This window comes from Bufo bufo, chromosome 4 (assembly GCF_905171765.1).
Source record: "Bufo bufo chromosome 4, aBufBuf1.1, whole genome shotgun sequence".
NCBI classification, from domain to species: Eukaryota; Metazoa; Chordata; class Amphibia; order Anura; family Bufonidae; genus Bufo; species Bufo bufo.
In genome coordinates this window covers 201,935,287-201,951,754 of record NC_053392.1, presented here as the reverse complement: position 1 = coordinate 201,951,754, position 16,468 = coordinate 201,935,287, and the positions used below count along the sequence as shown (strand labels likewise).

General features: G+C 47.5%; 1 protein-coding gene across 1 annotated transcript in view; it reads left to right on the top strand.

Moving 5' to 3' along the window:
* The first annotated feature begins 1,169 nt into the window (after window positions 1-1,169).
* Window positions 1,170-16,468, top strand: part of NCEH1 (neutral cholesterol ester hydrolase 1) — a 30,645-nt gene continuing 15,346 nt past the window's right edge. Inside the window, exons 1-3 of the mRNA XM_040428244.1 lie at window positions 1,170-1,393; window positions 10,339-10,567; window positions 13,927-13,996. Coding sequence (XP_040284178.1) covers window positions 1,256-1,393; window positions 10,339-10,567; window positions 13,927-13,996 — 437 coding nt within the window. The 5' untranslated portion in view covers window positions 1,170-1,255. The remainder of the gene's footprint in view (window positions 1,394-10,338; window positions 10,568-13,926; window positions 13,997-16,468) is intronic.

The window sequence follows — 16,468 nt, the reverse complement described above, 5'->3', positions numbered from 1 at the left end:
TGATCGCTCCTCAGTCACAGGCGCGCGGGAAGGAGTTGACGTCACCTAACGTGAGGTCAACTCCCTGCCTGCGCCAGCCTGAGCCGTACTCTGCAACGACCCGCCCCCCTCCACTAGCTGCCCAGCCAACGACATTAGGGAGGAGATACTGCCAGCTCTCCGCTGCGCTCCGGTACCGGAAACCCACGTACTGGGCGCACGGAGAGGTGCTGGTACTCTCCAGGGCAATTTTTGGAAGTGGCGGTACTGAGTACCGCCGCGTTCCGGCCCACTTCAAGCACTGGTCAGGAGTAATTCTTTAAACAAAATCGAATCTTTTTCTTCTGCAACCTGTATATAAGGCTACTTTCACACTGGCGCTTTGGCTTTCCGTTTGTGATATCCGTTCAGGGCTCTCACAATCGGTCCAAAACGGATCAGTTTTGCCCTAATGCATTCTGAATGGAAAAGGATCCGCTCAGAATGCATCAGTTTGACTCCGTTCAGTCTCCATTTCGCTCTGGAGGCGGACACCAAAACGCCTGACGATGCGGAGGCCATTGACACACAATGTAAGTCAATGGGGACGGATCCGTTTTCTCTGATACAATCTGGCACAATAGAAAACGGATCCGACCTCCATTGACTTTCAATGGAGTTTATGACGGATCCGTCTTGGCTATTATACAGATAATACAAACGGATCCGTTCTGAACGGACGCATGTGGTTCTATTATCTGAACGGATCCGTCTGTGCAGATCCATGACGGATCCGCACCAATCGCGAGTGTGAAAGTCGCCTAATTGTACCTGAAGCTGCTCAATTAATAATCTTCTGTCACACAAGAGGGCCAAAAATGACCATTTCCTAGAGAATAAACGCGTGAGAAAGCAGTATACAGTGCAAAGTGAAGAATATTCCCTGGAGAACCCTTATGGAAATTCTTTCAAGAGAATTGTATCTATCTGGTGGAAATGGCTGCATGGCTGTGGTGAGGCTATAGCTGTAGGTTGCTGTGGCTGCGTCTTCTTCCCTGTAGTGTACACAGCGTCCTGTCCTGTCACGGCTTCTCCCAGACGTCATGGGCGGAGCCCCGTCCTCCGGACCACGCCCCAGTACTAAGCGGATCAGCCACGGGGTGGCGCTGCGGAGCACTTCTGTCACAAGGACGTGACACGGGGCTGTGTGACTTGCTGTTTGCGGCCTCTGATTGGTTCCTGGTGTCCTCAATGAAACCAACACAAAGTTGTGCAGTGAGAGCTCCCCGCCGGCAGGATGAGGACCGTGCCCGTCCTGCTCGCCGCACTGACCGCGCTCACTGCCTACTATGTGTACACCCCGCTGCCCAGCACCCTGGCCGAGCCCTGGAAGCTCATGCTGCTCGATGCCACCTTCAGACTGGCGCAGGACCTGGTGAGTACGTTGCATTGTCTGCGTCCTATAGGGAGCAGCTGGAACTGGCAGGGTCCTCCATGGCTGCCAGGAATTAGGTCACATTGCAGGGCTGGGATGAGTGTCCAGCACTAGACAAAGGCACCCGGCTGTCACTGGTGGTGCCTGTGTGCCCAGTCCATGTGCCAGGCAGGAAGTGCTTGTCCAGGGGCCACTCAGCTTTTCTGGTGCAGTTTTGGAAGCCAAAATCAGGATCAGAAAAGGAGAGAAAGTGAAAGGGCGGATAGGGCTGCTTTTTAAATTCACTCCTGAGTTTAGCGTTAAAGTTTTCCGGTAATGAGATCCGTCATAGGGTCTCAATACCAGAAAAAAAAACGCTTCCGTTTTGTCCCCGTTCATTGTCAATGGGGACAAAACTGAACTGAACGGAACGCTCCAAAATGCATTCCGTTACGTTCCCAGACCGGAGAGCAAACCGCAACATGTGGTATTTTGCTTTCTGTCCTGGGATGCGGAGCAAGACTGACCCGGCATGACCTCCAATGCAAGTCAATGGGGACGGATCTGTTTTCTCTGCCACAATATAAAACGAATCCGTCCCCCATTGACTTTCAATGGAGTTCATGACGGATCCGTCTTGGGTATATTAAAGATAATACAACCGGATCCGTTCATAATGGATGCAGATGGTTGTATTATCAGTAACGGAAGGGTTTTTGCTGAACTCTGCTGGATCCAGTAAAAACGCTGGTGTGAAAGTAGCCTTACTAATGCTTGTGAAGAACCCGTGGCAGGGCTTTCAGGAGCTTTTTTCAGCTTTTTTTTGTTCTATTTCTCCCAGGCTTTCCATGGTGTTTTTGCAGCGCTGACTGTTCACCCATTAGCCTGACTGCCAGTAAACTCTGCACACAGCAGTTTCTTCATCTTCTAGAACGTCTACATTGTGTAGGGTTATGCAATCCCCCAGAAGGGATCCCTGCTAATTCCGACACCTATGTCCCACTTGCAGCAGCCTTTGTGATCCATCCTGAAATATAAGCTGATCTTCTTTACCTCTTTATGTGATAGACCGGCTTCTCATAACTAGTGGGAATTCCTTCTGACCCTTGTGTCCTCACGCCGCACAAGAATGCCAGACTTCGTGTACATGTGACCTTTCCCCTACTTCTTGCACACTCACCAAATATCTTACACTTGGAGTTCTCCAACTGCTGAAAGTGGTCACAGGACATTAGGACATGCAGCGTGCCCTGAGCTAAAATAGCCTGGCACTCTTATTGTATGTCAAGATGCCTGTATGAGTACCAACCAGAATGCCCTCACAGTGCTCCAGACTAAAAAAAATACCTAGTAGCCATTGGCTCCTGAACTGAAAAATTTAGGAGCCAAATTCAATTTTTAGTCGCTAAATCGAAACCGAATCAAAATTTTGATATCGTGACAACACTACGGCGATCAGATCGGGGTAGGGTTGTTTCAATACCAAAATTTTGATTCGCTTTCGTCACCATAAAAAAGTAGTGCGATACTCAATACTGCGCAAAAAAAAAAGCTGTGTGCATTTCGCATTTTATGAAACGTTCGGCCCATAATAGAACAGTCCTATCCTATTTTTTGGGGTGACAAGGTGACTAAAAAATGGCAAATGCTCACCGCATAGGAGATATTTTTTAATAATTTAATAGTTTGGACTTTTCGGACGCAGCGCTATGTAATATGTTTATTTATTTATTGTTTATATATTTTATATGTCAAATTGGGAAAGGGGGGATTTAAACTAGGGGTGCACCGAAATGAAAATTCTGGTCCGAAACCGAAAATTCTGGATGCCCTTGACCGAAAACCGAAACCAAAACTGCCTTTTTGCCCAAATACTTTTAAAATACTTTTTTTTAAATGATTTTATTAATAATTCTTTTTCATGAATTTAATAAATCATATTATATATGGAGAGGGGGATCTGTGGGTGGCTCTGTTATGGAGAGGGGGATCTGTGGGTGGCGCTGTTATGGAGAGGGGGATCTGTGGGTGGCTCTGTTATGGAGGGGGGATCTGTGGGTGGCTCTGTTATGGAGAGGGGGATCTGTGGGTGGCGCTGTTATGGAGAGGGGGATCTGTGGGTGGAGCTGTTATGGAGAGGGGGATCTGTGGGTGGCTCTGTTATGGAGAGGGGGATCTGTGGGTGGCGCTGTTATGGAGGGGGGGATCTGTGGGTGGCGCTGTTATGGAGAGGGGGATCTGTGGGTGGCGCTGTTATGGAGGGGGGGATCTGTGGGTGGCTCTGTTATGGAGGGGGGATCTGTGGGTGGCTCTGTTATGGAGAGGGGGATCTGTGGGTGGCTCTTTTATGGAGAGGGGGATCTGTGGGTGGCTCTGTTATGGAGGGGGGATCTGTGGGTGGCTCTGTTATGGAGAGGGGGATCTGTGGGTGGCGCTGTTATGGAGAGGGGGATCTGTGGGTGGCTCTGTTATGGAGGGGGGATCTGTGGGTGGCTCTGTTATGGAGAGGGGGATCTGTGGGTGGAGCTGTTATGGAGAGGGGGATCTGTGGGTGGCTCTGTTATGGAGAGGGGGATCTGTGGGTGGAGCTGTTATGGAGAGGGGGATCTGTGGGTGGCTCTGTTATGGAGAGGGGGATCTGTGGGTGGCGCTGTTATGGAGGGGGGGATCTGTGGGTGGCGCTGTTATGGAGAGGGGGATCTGTGGGTGGCTCTGTTATGGAGGGGGGATCTGTGGGTGGAGCTGTTATGGAGAGGGGGATCTGTGGGTGGCTCTGTTATGGAGAGGGGGATCTGTGGGTGGCGCTGTTATGGAGGGGGGGATCTGTGGGTGGCTCTGTTATGGAGGGGGGGATCTGTGGGTGGCGCTGTTATGGAGAGGGGGATCTGTGGGTGGCGCTGTTATGGAGGGGGGGATCTGTGGGTGGCTCTGTTATGGAGGGGGGATCTGTGGGTGGCTCTGTTATGGAGAGGGGGATCTGTGGGTGGCTCTGTTATGGAGAGGGGGATCTGTGGGTGGCTCTGTTATGGAGGGGGGATCTGTGGGTGGCTCTGTTATGGAGAGGGGGATCTGTGGGTGGCGCTGTTATGGAGAGGGGGATCTGTGGGTGGCTCTGTTATGGAGGGGGGATCTGTGGGTGGCTCTGTTATGGAGAGGGGGATCTGTGGGTGGCTCTGTTATGGAGGGGGGATCTGTGGGTGGCTCTGTTATGGAGAGGGGGATCTGTGGGTGGCGCTGTTATGGAGAGGGGGATCTGTGGGTGGCTCTGTTATGGAGAGGGGGATCTGTGGGTGGCGCTGTTATGGAGGGGGGGATCTGTGGGTGGCTCTGTTATGGAGAGGGGGATCTGTGGGTGGCGCTGTTATGGAGAGGGGGATCTGTGGGTGGCTCTGTTATGGAGGGGGGATCTGTGGGTGGCTCTGTTATGGAGAGGGGGATCTGTGGGTGGCTCTGTTATGGAGGGGGGATCTGTGGGTGGCTCTGTTATGGAGAGGGGGATCTGTGGGTGGCGCTGTTATGGAGAGGGGGATCTGTGGGTGGCTCTGTTATGGAGAGGGGGATCTGTGGGTGGCGCTGTTATGGAGGGGGGGATCTGTGGGTGGCTCTGTTATGGAGAGGGGGATCTGTGGGTGGCTCTGTTATGGAGAGGGGGATCTGTGGGTGGCGCTGTTATGGAGGGGGTGATCTGTGGGTGGCTCTGTTATGGAGAGGGGGATCTGTGGGTGGCGCTGTTATGGAGGGGGATCTGTGGGTGGCTCTGTTATGGAGAGGGGGATCTGTGGGTGGCTCTGTTATGGAGAGGGGGATCTGTGGGTGGCGCTGTTATGGAGAGGGGGATCTGTGGGTGGCGCTGTTATGGAGGAGGGGATATGTGCACTGTTATGGGCATAACAGTGCACAGATCCCCCCTCCCCATAGCAGTGCCATAGACCGATCCCCCTACCCATAACAGCCCCGGCCCTGCTGCTCACAGCAGACTAATCACTCACTGCATCTTTATTTTACCTTACAATCGTGACGCTCCAGTAACAACAACTCTGCAGGCAGAGCGGAGGGCGGCATAACGTCACTTACTCACGTGACGCACCTGCTCCGCCCATTTTATGAATGAAGGAGGCGGAGCAGGCGCGTCACGTGAGTAAGTGACGTTACGCCGCCCTCCGCTCTGCCTGCAGAGATGTTACTGGAGCGTCACGATTGTAAGGTAAAATAAAGATGCAGTGACTTAAAGTAAACCGCCCGCCCGCAGATGGTGAGCTACTTGGTGGGTGACAAATCCCACACCCCATATTTTCGGCCGATATGTAACAATATCGGCCGAAATGGATTAGGTACATTTTCGACCGATATTTTCGGCTGCCGGAATTTCGGTGCACCCCTAATTTAAACTTAATATTTTAGGGTACTTTCACACTAGCGTCACAGGGGCTCTATACCGGAAAAGAAAATGATAAAAAGATACAAGACGGATCCGTCTGTCCGCATGACAAGCGGAAAGATGGATTCGTTCTTGCAATGCATTTGTGATCAAATGCTTTCAGTCACATCCAGATCGGCGGATCCGGCAGGCAGTTCTGACGACGGAACTGCCCGCCGGATCACACTGCCGCAAGTGTGAAAGTAGCTTTAGTGTTTGTGTGGTGTTTTTTTTGTTTGTTTTTTACTTACTATTAGCCCCCTTAGGGGCTGGAACCCTTGTCCTATTCACCCTTAGGCCCCTTTCACATGGGCGAGATTTCCGCGCGGATGCAATGCGTGAGGTGAACGCATTGCACCCGCACTGAATCCGGACCCATTCACTTCTATGGGGCTGTGCACATGAGCGGTGATTTTCACGCATCACTTGTGCGTTGCGTGAAAATCGCAGCATACTCTATGTTGTTTCTTTTTTCATGCAACGCAGGCCCCATAGAAGTTAATTAATTCGCCTCCTCCAATTGATCGCGTAGCAGCCGGTCTCCTGTTCTTTCTTCAGGACCTGTCAAAGGACCTGTGGTGACATCACTGTGCTCATCACATGGTACATTACATGATCCATCACCATGGTAATAGACCATGTGATGAGCTCAGTGACATCACCACAGGTCCTGAAGAAAGAACAGGAGATCGGCAGCTACGCGATCAATTGGAGGAGGTGAGTTAATTTAAAAAAAAAAAAATTTTTAACCCTCATTGGCACTGCCCACTGCGCCACCAATGTTTATTATACTGGGGTGTTGGGGGAGGGGCGCACTGCGCCACCGATGAAGATAACTGACCTGTTAATACAAATACAGGAGGCGGGTGCCGGAATCAAATAGCCAAATAAATAGAAAATCCACAGCACTCCTCAGTTTTGATGAAAAAGCCGGTTACTTTATTGGTAACAGCAGCATAGGGATAGCAACGTTTCAACCATCTCTGGTCTTTCTCAAGCTATGAAATCATATCGTGAAAGGCACCTTTCACTATATGAATTTTTTAAAAAAATAAGGGGTGCAGAACCCCTTTAAGTTGAAGGTACCTTCTTGGAAGTTGGGTTCAAGGTTTATTGGTCCATATAAGATCTCTGCCATTATTAACTTCTTTAAAAATTCATAATGTTTTCCACAAATCATTGCTAAAGAGATATGTCGAACCTGCTGAACTGTCCTCCTTGCCTCCCTCTCCACTCCTGGTGAACGGTAATCTTTAATTTCTGATCGCCAGGATAGTGGACTCACAAATTCCCTATAGATCCCTTCAGTACCTCGTTCACTGGAACGGTACGGTCCAGACGAGAGTATGTGGGTTCCAGCGGCCAACTTTAATGCTAGTCGCCTTGTGAAAGCCTTTCACAGGGCCCATCCGGATAAGGTCGGTCCTGGGTGTCCGGAGGTCACCCTTAGAAGGGCGGGGGCGGGTACTGTCACAGTCACTCCAGTGACAGAGGTTAGAAGATCTGAGAGACTGGCTGCAAGTTAGGTTATCTGTCAGCCTATCTGTTTTCACTTGTTGCAGTGTTGTTGTTGGTAATGACCACACCTCTTGTCTCAGGTGTAGCTTGTGGTCATTACTGCTCCTCTATTTAGTCTGGACTCACACTTCATACCTTGCGATTGATATTCTCTGCCTGGAGTTGGAAGAGCTGGTGTGTGGTCCTCATCTGAGTTCCTGCTCATTCATTTTCTATTGACGAGAAGTGTACTTCTCTTGGTATTTTGTTGCTCCCATTTGCTCGTTATTTACTAGGCCTCAGGGAGAAGCTGGCTCGTTTATTTGGGAAGGAACCAGTAGTCTCAGACCCTGTCACTAATCCTAGGGCTTTTCAGGGTTACTATGGCCTAGGTTTATGGTGTATGAATATTCCCACCTTCAGGGTCTATTCATACTGACAGGAGTCAGGGCTAGGTTTAGGGTTTCCTTAGGTGGTCACCATGTCCCTTTCCCTAGTCTTCAGGCCAAGTTCCTGGTAATTTCCCTTCTGTTTTCATTCTGGTGTTCCTCCCCTCCCTCTACACTGTGACACCCAGCTCAACATGTCGAAAAATGGTAGTAAAGGCCCGCTCCGCCAGTCACTGGCCGCAGTGGTGAGCAGCCTGAGCCAGTGATTGGCCGAGCAGACGTTTCCTGACATGAGCCAGGAGGTGGAAGTGGAGAGCAGCGGGGATCGCTACACCATTAAGGTGGTGTATGGCTTATTTATGTTTCACGTTTTGTGTTCTTTTTTATGCATATTGCAGATCCACAAAATATGGATGCGGTCACATTGAAAAAATGTCTAATTTGCTGTAATTTGCTGCTCAGCGGCACAGATGTCATCTCTGCTGTCTGCATTTTTGTGACCACGTAGAAATGAATGAGTCCAAAAATACAGTCATGTGAATGCACCGTTAAAAGAATTGTGCAATCTGTTCTGTTACTTCAACCAATGAGACATTTTGTAAGCCTTTTTTTTTTTTGTTTAGCTCATTTGAGTCATCTTGACATTTTACATTTCCATTTACTTTTTATTTTACTGTGAAACTCTTAAAAATATATTTCATAAAAATTTTGATAATTTCTCAATGTTGCTACTATCAGTATAGTACATGTGGGTTGAGTCCGGGTATTAGTGGTTCATTGTGGGTTCTTCTAATTTTGTGGTATTCTTTATTTACTGAACTTTATGTCTAAAGGTCCCTTTAGATGGGACAATTCAGCAGTCAGGTGTCAGGAAGGAAGTGTTCCTTCCCTGCAATCACCTGCTCCTCAGTGGAGGAGACTGCTGCAGTTACATGCAGTGATCACCCCCACAGTATGGGGAGGAGCGATCACTAATGCCATCACTCGTCCCCTTACATACTAGTTGTTTGTGGTGTTTAGATGGCAGGATCTGCGGCAGGCAAACAATGATTTAGGTGTCATCACAAATGATTCCAATACCCGACCAACAAGTGTTTTGCTCGTTTATCGGGTAATTGCCAGCACTTTTACAGCGGCAGATAATCGCTAGCAAGTGTTGTTATTAGGGGTGCACCGAAATTCCGGCAGCCGAAAATATCGGCCGAAAATGTACCTAATCCATTTCGGCCGATATTGTTACATATCGGCCGAAAATATGGGGTGTGGGATTTGTCGCTCACCATCTGCGGGCGGGCGGTTTACTTTGAGTCACGCATCTTTATTTTACCTTACAATCGTGACGCTCCAGTAACAACTCTGCAGGCAGAGCGGAGGGCGGCGTAACGTCACTTACTCACGTGACGCGCCTGCTCCGCCTCCTTTATTTATAAAGTGGGCGGAGCAGGTGCGTCACGTGAGTAAGTGACGTTACGCCGCCCTCCGCTCTGCCTGCACAGTTGTTACTGGAGCGTCACGATTGTAAGGTAAAATAAAGATGCAGTGAGTGATACTGTGAGTAGCAGGGCCGGGGCTGTTATGGGTAGGGGGATCGGTCTATGGCACTGCTATGGGGAGGGGGGATCTGTGCACATATCCCCCCTCCATAACAGCGCCACCCACAGATCCCCCTCTCCATAACAGCGCCACCCACAGATCCCCCTCTCCATAACAGCGCCACCCACAGATCCCCCTCTCCATAACAGCGCCACCCACCGATCCCCCTCTCCATAACAGAGCCACCCACAGATCCCCCCCTCCATAACAGAGCCACCCACAGATCCCCCCCTCCATAACAGCGCCACCCACAGATCCCCCCCTCCATAACAGCGCCACCCACAGATCCCCCCCTCCATAACAGCGCCACCCACAGATCCCTCTCTCCATAACAGCGCCACCCACAGATCCCCCTCTCCATAACAGAGCCACCCACAGATCCCCCTCTCCATAACAGTGCCACCCACAGATCCCCCTCTCCATAACAGAGCCACCCACAGATCCCCCCCTCCATAACAGAGCCACCCACAGATCCCCCCCTCCATAACAGAGCCACCCACAGATCCCCCTCTCCATAACAGCGCCACCCACAGATCCCCCTCTCCATAACAGCGCCACCCACAGATCCTCCTCTCCATATATAATATGATTTATTAAATTCATGAAAAAGAATTATTAATAAAATCATTAAAAAAAAAGTATTTTAAAAGTATTTGGGCAAAAAGGCAGTTTCGGTTTTCGGTCAAGGGCATCCAGAATTTTCGGTTTCGGTTTCGGACCAGAATTTTCATTTCGGTGCACCCCTAGTTGTTATGAACGCTCATTAGCGATTATCTGGTGGATTCTCGGCCTGTGTAAAGGGCCCTTAAGAATAATGAATAAAATGACATATCACCAAACCTGCAATAATCAGGGCTGTGAAGTCAAAGTCATGGAGTCAGAGTCCGTTCTGGGTGAAGTTGGTGTTGGACTGTCGGTAGATATGTGTGGACTCCATCTCTGGCTTCAAAATAAATTAAATTAAATGGCACAGTCATGCTTATAACCATCATAGAACTATACAAATGTGTCCATATACAATAAACTATTGTTGTAAACCTTTGTATCATTTATTGTCTTTATTTTTGCAGTGCAACTTTGCCCATTATGTGGGTCTCGGTCACCACTTGCGAGTCCTAAATTTTGTGTCCGGCTACTTTGACAAGTTGGATCCAGCATCATCTCCCCAATTACAAGTCACAGACACTGTTTTTGATGGCGTGGAGGTCAGAATATTTGAACCCAAGAAGAAGCTGCCTGGTTCATTACAGCGGAGCGTCATCTATGTTCATGGTGGAGGATGGGCTCTTGGAAGTGCAAGTATGTTTTTATCCTGAAGATAGAGGACTTTGTCAGGGCCTGTTCGTAAGACAGGCCATCACTACCACCAATCGGCTGTGTCGCAGTAGCTCCAGCGCTGGGACCACACAACTCCAGGGCCCTGATTTATCATACATTCACACCAGAATTCTGGCTTTAAAAAGTTGCAAAATATGGCTTTTGCGACTTTTTTGCACTCGCTTGCGCAAAATTTAAGTGATTGCTTAAAAATTTGCAACTTTTTTTCACTACTCACTACAGTTTTGTAATATGGGTGGAAAAGTGTGTGTGGTGAGCTATGTTAAAGAATGTCACTCCAGATTTATCATTGCGACTTTTTTAAAAGTCGCAATCTCACTCCAGGAGGAGGGTGGAGTAGGAAAACTGGAGGAGCTTCTCTAGACAGAAGTGTTAGGTTTAAGGACAAGCCACATTTATCAAACAACATCCAGGATTATAACAAATTACAGAAGGCGCATCAAGGGTAACATGCAGATATGGGGAGTCTCCAAGTTTGCATATTGGAACACATTAGGGTGTATTCATATGACCATAGTTTTGGTCCGCATCTGATCTGTATTTTTTGCGGATAGGATGTGGACCCATTCATTTCAAGGGGTCCGGAAAAAAAAAAACGCGGACAGCACACCGTGTGCTGTCCACATCCGTATGTCTGTTGCATAGCCCCACAAAAAGGATAGATATTAGATCATGTCCTATTCTTGTCCGTATTAAGGTCAAGTTTAGGCATTGTTACAATGGATCCGCAAAAAAAAACAGGCCACATGGAGGTCATCCGTATGTATTTTGCGGTCGGCAAAAAATGGATCCGCAAAAAATACGGATGACGTCCGTGTGCATTCCGTATTTTGCAGAACGGAACAGTTGGCCCCTAATAGAACAGTCCTATCCGTGTCCGTAATGCAGACAATAATAGGACATGTTCTATTTTTTTGTTGAACGGAAATACGGAAACGGAATGCACACGGAGTAACTTCCTTTTTTTTTTGCGGACCCATTGAAATTAATGGTTCTGTAAACGGTCCGCAAAAAAACGGAACGGACACGGAAAGAAAACACGTTCGTGTGCATGAGCCCTTAATAAAATATATTAGGGTGCATTCACATGACCATATGTATTTTGCATCCAGCCCCCAAGGAATGCCTTTACCCACTTCACAGATAATGTGACCACTGATGAAGGTCCAACTTGTCCGGTCAGAAATATTCTGTTATTGATATCTACCACTGGGCAAATGGATGATGCAGATTATGTAAAATAAAGCTATACAGTGCCTCAATACTTCATCACTCATATGTATTTTGCAGTCCCCAATGCATGGAACGGGCGGCACGCATTCGTGTGCATGAGCCTTAAAACGAATATTCGTAATGTGTCAGGTGTTTCAAAACATTTTAGTGAATTTCACGGAGGTAAAATAACTTCCTTAAAAATTTTTGGCATAGAAAGGGTAAAACCCTTATGCTGAATTCATGCTTTCTCACAGGACTCCGTTTCCGTAGAGATGTCTTAACGTTTTATTAGAGGGGTTGTCTCATCATAGACAATAGGGGCATATTGCTAGCATATGCCCTCATTGTCTTATAGGTGTGGGACCGCTGAGACCCGCACCTATATAGAGAACGGGTCCCCGAAAGTGAAGGTGGGCGCACTGCACATGCGCAGCCGCCCTCTATTCATTTTCTATGGGACCAGCGAAAATAGCCGAGCGCTGGCTCAGCTATTTCCGTCGAGCCCATAGAAGTGAATGGGAGCGGTGGCCTTTCATGCGCAGTGCGCTCCCATTCACTTCTATGGGGAGCCGGCTTGGTGGTGGCCGGACCGTCCATTCCAGCGGTGGGATCCGCACCTATAAGACAATGGGGGCATATCCTAGCGATATGCCCCCATTGTCTATGATGAAACAACCCCTTTAAGTATGGCATATATGCATTAAAGATAAGAGGGAGGAAGGGAAAAAGGAAAGAAAAAAATATATTTTTATCTCATAACACCATATAATATTCATAGATGTATTCAGTTTTATTTCAGCTTTCTCCCTGTTACTGCCTATTATTCAAAGTGAATGCCACTCCTCATGTCTGCATGTTACCATGTGATTATGGATTATTGGTGATCACTTGCCTATATATTCCATGCCTGGATTATATTAATTTATGTCTATCAGTAAGACCATTGCTATGGTTGAAACGCGTCAGCCCAGATCATGATTTGTATCTTTTAAAGTGAACAGTTGTCAATAAAGAAGATATGATTTTCCTTGCTGGATCCACCACCTTCTCTTCCAAGTGTAAACAACATCAATCTGGCCCTGTCAAAGTGCAGAGGGCGCAGCAGTTGCAGAAGAGAGCAGAGCCTCTAGGTGTAACGGCCACGCCCCCGTTGCTCCTTGAGGCTCATTTGCATATATTAAAACATAATTTTTCTCAGCAATGTGCGCACATATGAACATGGGACCAACACAGATGTCTTCAGCTGCCAAGCGCACAGTTTTATAGATACAAATTTGCTGTCAGATGCCCTTTAAGACAAAAAAGAAAACTGAGCTGTCAATCACATGTGTATTGTATGCCATCTGTATCCATCTCAACCAACTTTCCAAATCCCCCATACAGGTGCTGTGAGCCTAAGGCCCCTTGCAGACGAGCGTGTCCGGATGCGTCCTGGTGCATTGCGGCAAACCCGCGCGAGTAGGTACGCAATTGCAGTCAGTTTTGACTGTGATTGCGTTCCGTTGTACAGTTGTTATCGCGCGGGTGCAATGCGTTTTGCACGCGCGTGATAAAAAACTGAATGTGGTACCCAGACCCGAACTTCTTCACAGAAGTTCAGGTTTGGGTTCAAGGTTGTGTAGATTGTATTATTTTCCCTTATAACATGGTTATAAGGGAAAATAATAGCATTCTGAATACAGAATGCATAGTACAATAGGGCTGGAGGGGTTAAAAAATTTTTTTTTTTAACTCACCTTAATCCTCTTGTTCGCGCAGCCGGCATCTCTTCTGTCTTCTTTTGTGAGGAATAGGCCCTTTGATGACATCACTGCGCTCATCACATCGTCCGTCACATGATCTTTTACCATGGTGATGGATCATGTGACGGACCATGTGATGAGCGTAGTGACGTCATCAAAGGTCCTATTCCTCACAAAAGAAGACAGAAGAGATGATGGCTGCGCGAACAAGAGGATTAAGGTGAGTTAAATTATTATTATTATTATTTTTTTAACCCCTCCAGCCCTATTGTGCTATGCATTCTGTATTCAGAATGCTATTATTTTCCCTTATAGATTTCCTTATTTCCATATTGATTATATTACTTATTATATATGTTTTAGAAGCAAGATCCTACGACAGCCTGTGCCGAAGAATTGCCGAAGATGTGAATGCAGTTGTTGTTTCTATTGAGTAAGTTTAACCCATGACCTTCTGGTTTCATTCTTCAGGATGGAGCACCTTTAGGGCTGTTTCCCATGGCCAAGTCCATTGCAGGATGTGTGAGCGTGATCCTCCGTTCTAGACTTGTAGGAGCACATGGCATTATCATGATTTATAATGCTGTGTGCCACTGCTTCAACTTACTTCTACGGGATCATACTGGCAGCTTTAGGTCACTATAATTCTGTAAAAGTAAAGACATGCAGAGGTACAGAGCATTATAAACCATGATAATGCCGTGCGTTCCTGCAAATCCAGAACGGAGGATCACGCTCACACACGGATCCTGCAATGGACTCGTCCATGGGAAATCAGTGGCCTAATGAATGCATTTCTGCTCCCACACCTACTATTGAAATGTGGTCCGCCCTGTTAGATTTCATCTCAAGTGTGAAATCAATGTTTGGTTAGTGAACTGTGACAAATTGAAGGAAGATCTGTAATATGAGCTTGATGTTTGTTTTCTTTAGATTTATCCAAAGGTCTTTATTTTTGTTGTAGATGAAGCTGGATTTAGATGTAGATTGTGCATTCTTTGCACCCATGGGGGGCAGTTATCAAAGACTGGCATTTTACATGTTTTTTTTTAAAGGGTTTCTGTCATGAGAAATAACGTTATGTAGCTGACTGACATCAGCGATGTGCTAATGTCAGCAGTACATAACTGTGTGCTTTATAACTGCCTGCCTGCCGCCGTTCCATCAAAATAAAGACTTTTATAATATGCTAATGAGCCTCTAGGTGCTAGTGGGGCGTGGCTGCAGCACCTAGAGGCTCCGTCTTCTCACCCTTTGGCACGCCCATGTACAGTTGATTGGCGTCCTAGTTCTCCTCTGTGCCCGTAAAATCCAGCGCCTGCGCTGTCCCGTTTAGTATTCGGCGCAGTGAGTGAAGGATGCTCTTCTGCTGCCGGCTTCTTCACTGCGCCAACGCCGAATACTAAACGGGACAGCGCCAGATTTTACGGGCACAGAGGAGAACTAGGACGTCAATCAACTGGACATGGGCATGCCAAAGGGTGAGAAGACTGAGCCTCTAGGTGCTGCAGCAACGCCCCACTAGCACCTAGAGGCTCATTAGCATATTATTAAAAAAGTCTTTATTTTGAGGGAACGGCGGCAGGCAGGCAGTTATTAGTCACACAGTTATGTTCTGCTGACATTAGCACACCGCTAATGTCAGCCAGCTACATAACGATTTTTCTGATGACAGAAACCCTTTAAATCTCCAGCGCTGACAGAGGATGCGACTATAGCGCTGCTGTATGTTTCTCTGTCTACATTTGTCCCTAAAAACAGGTGCAAATGAAGATAAAGGCGGCTGACCAGCGAGCACCACCCACTCCCTAGCCTCGACACCCCCCATTTTCAGAAACTCATGAGTGCAGCGCAGAAACACAAAACTTGTCACTAGTGTCGTTCAAAAAGTTACAAACACACATTTTGTGACTTTCTCCACCACTTATCTGCCGCAGGCAGATTATAACTCTCCCCCATAGTCCTTAATCTGTGGTGCTCAAGTACATAAAGGGGTTATCCGAGAGTATAAACTGCCCCCCATATGCCAGGCCCCTCACACTGAATATACTTACCTGGCTCCCCGCTACCTGTGCCGCTCCTGGTTCCCGCACCGCTGCTGGTTCTCCCGGTGGACGGATGAAAACTTCGGGGGGGGGGGGGGGGGGGAAGCATCTGAAGTCAATTCGCATAATACTTCGTTTGAATACTGTACATAGCATGCGCTCCGTACAGTATTAGAATGTATTGGCTACTATGAGCCGAAGTTATTACTTTGCAAAGTCTCCTGAGACTTTGCATAATAACTTCATAAATCAACTTCTACTGTAAAAAAAAAACATTTTTCCAAACTCTGTTCGGTTCCAAGGTACCAGTTTTAGGTGACTTCTGCTTCCCTTCATACGGTAAGATCAGGATATCCTAGAGTGGGTGCAGCTGAGCTGATTATATTGGTTTTTATGATACAGAGCAGGATTTCCAAATAGATAGAAGAGTAAATCCTGACAGGACTCCTAGTGAGAGTCATGATTACCCCACCCACACACAGGGTGATAGAAAGGTTTTCCTGCATCAGTCTGTGTACACAGAAGGCTGTCAGTCACCCTGTGTGAGCGAGATATTTAGGACTCTCACCGTCTCCTAGGAGTCCAAGATTTACTCTGCTGTTTATTAGGAAAAACCGCTCCAAATCATAAGAACAGCAGAGTAAATCCTGACAGGACTCCTAGGAGGGACAGTGAGAGTCCTAAATATCTCGCTCACACACAGTGATTGACAGCTTTCTGTGTACACACCCTGATTCAGGGAATCTGACAATCATCCTGTGTGGGTAGCATAATCTGGACTCTCACTGTGTCTTCTAGGAGTCCTGTCCTAAAAAATTCTTCACCATGTGTTTATATCACAGAGCTAAGCAGGAAAAATC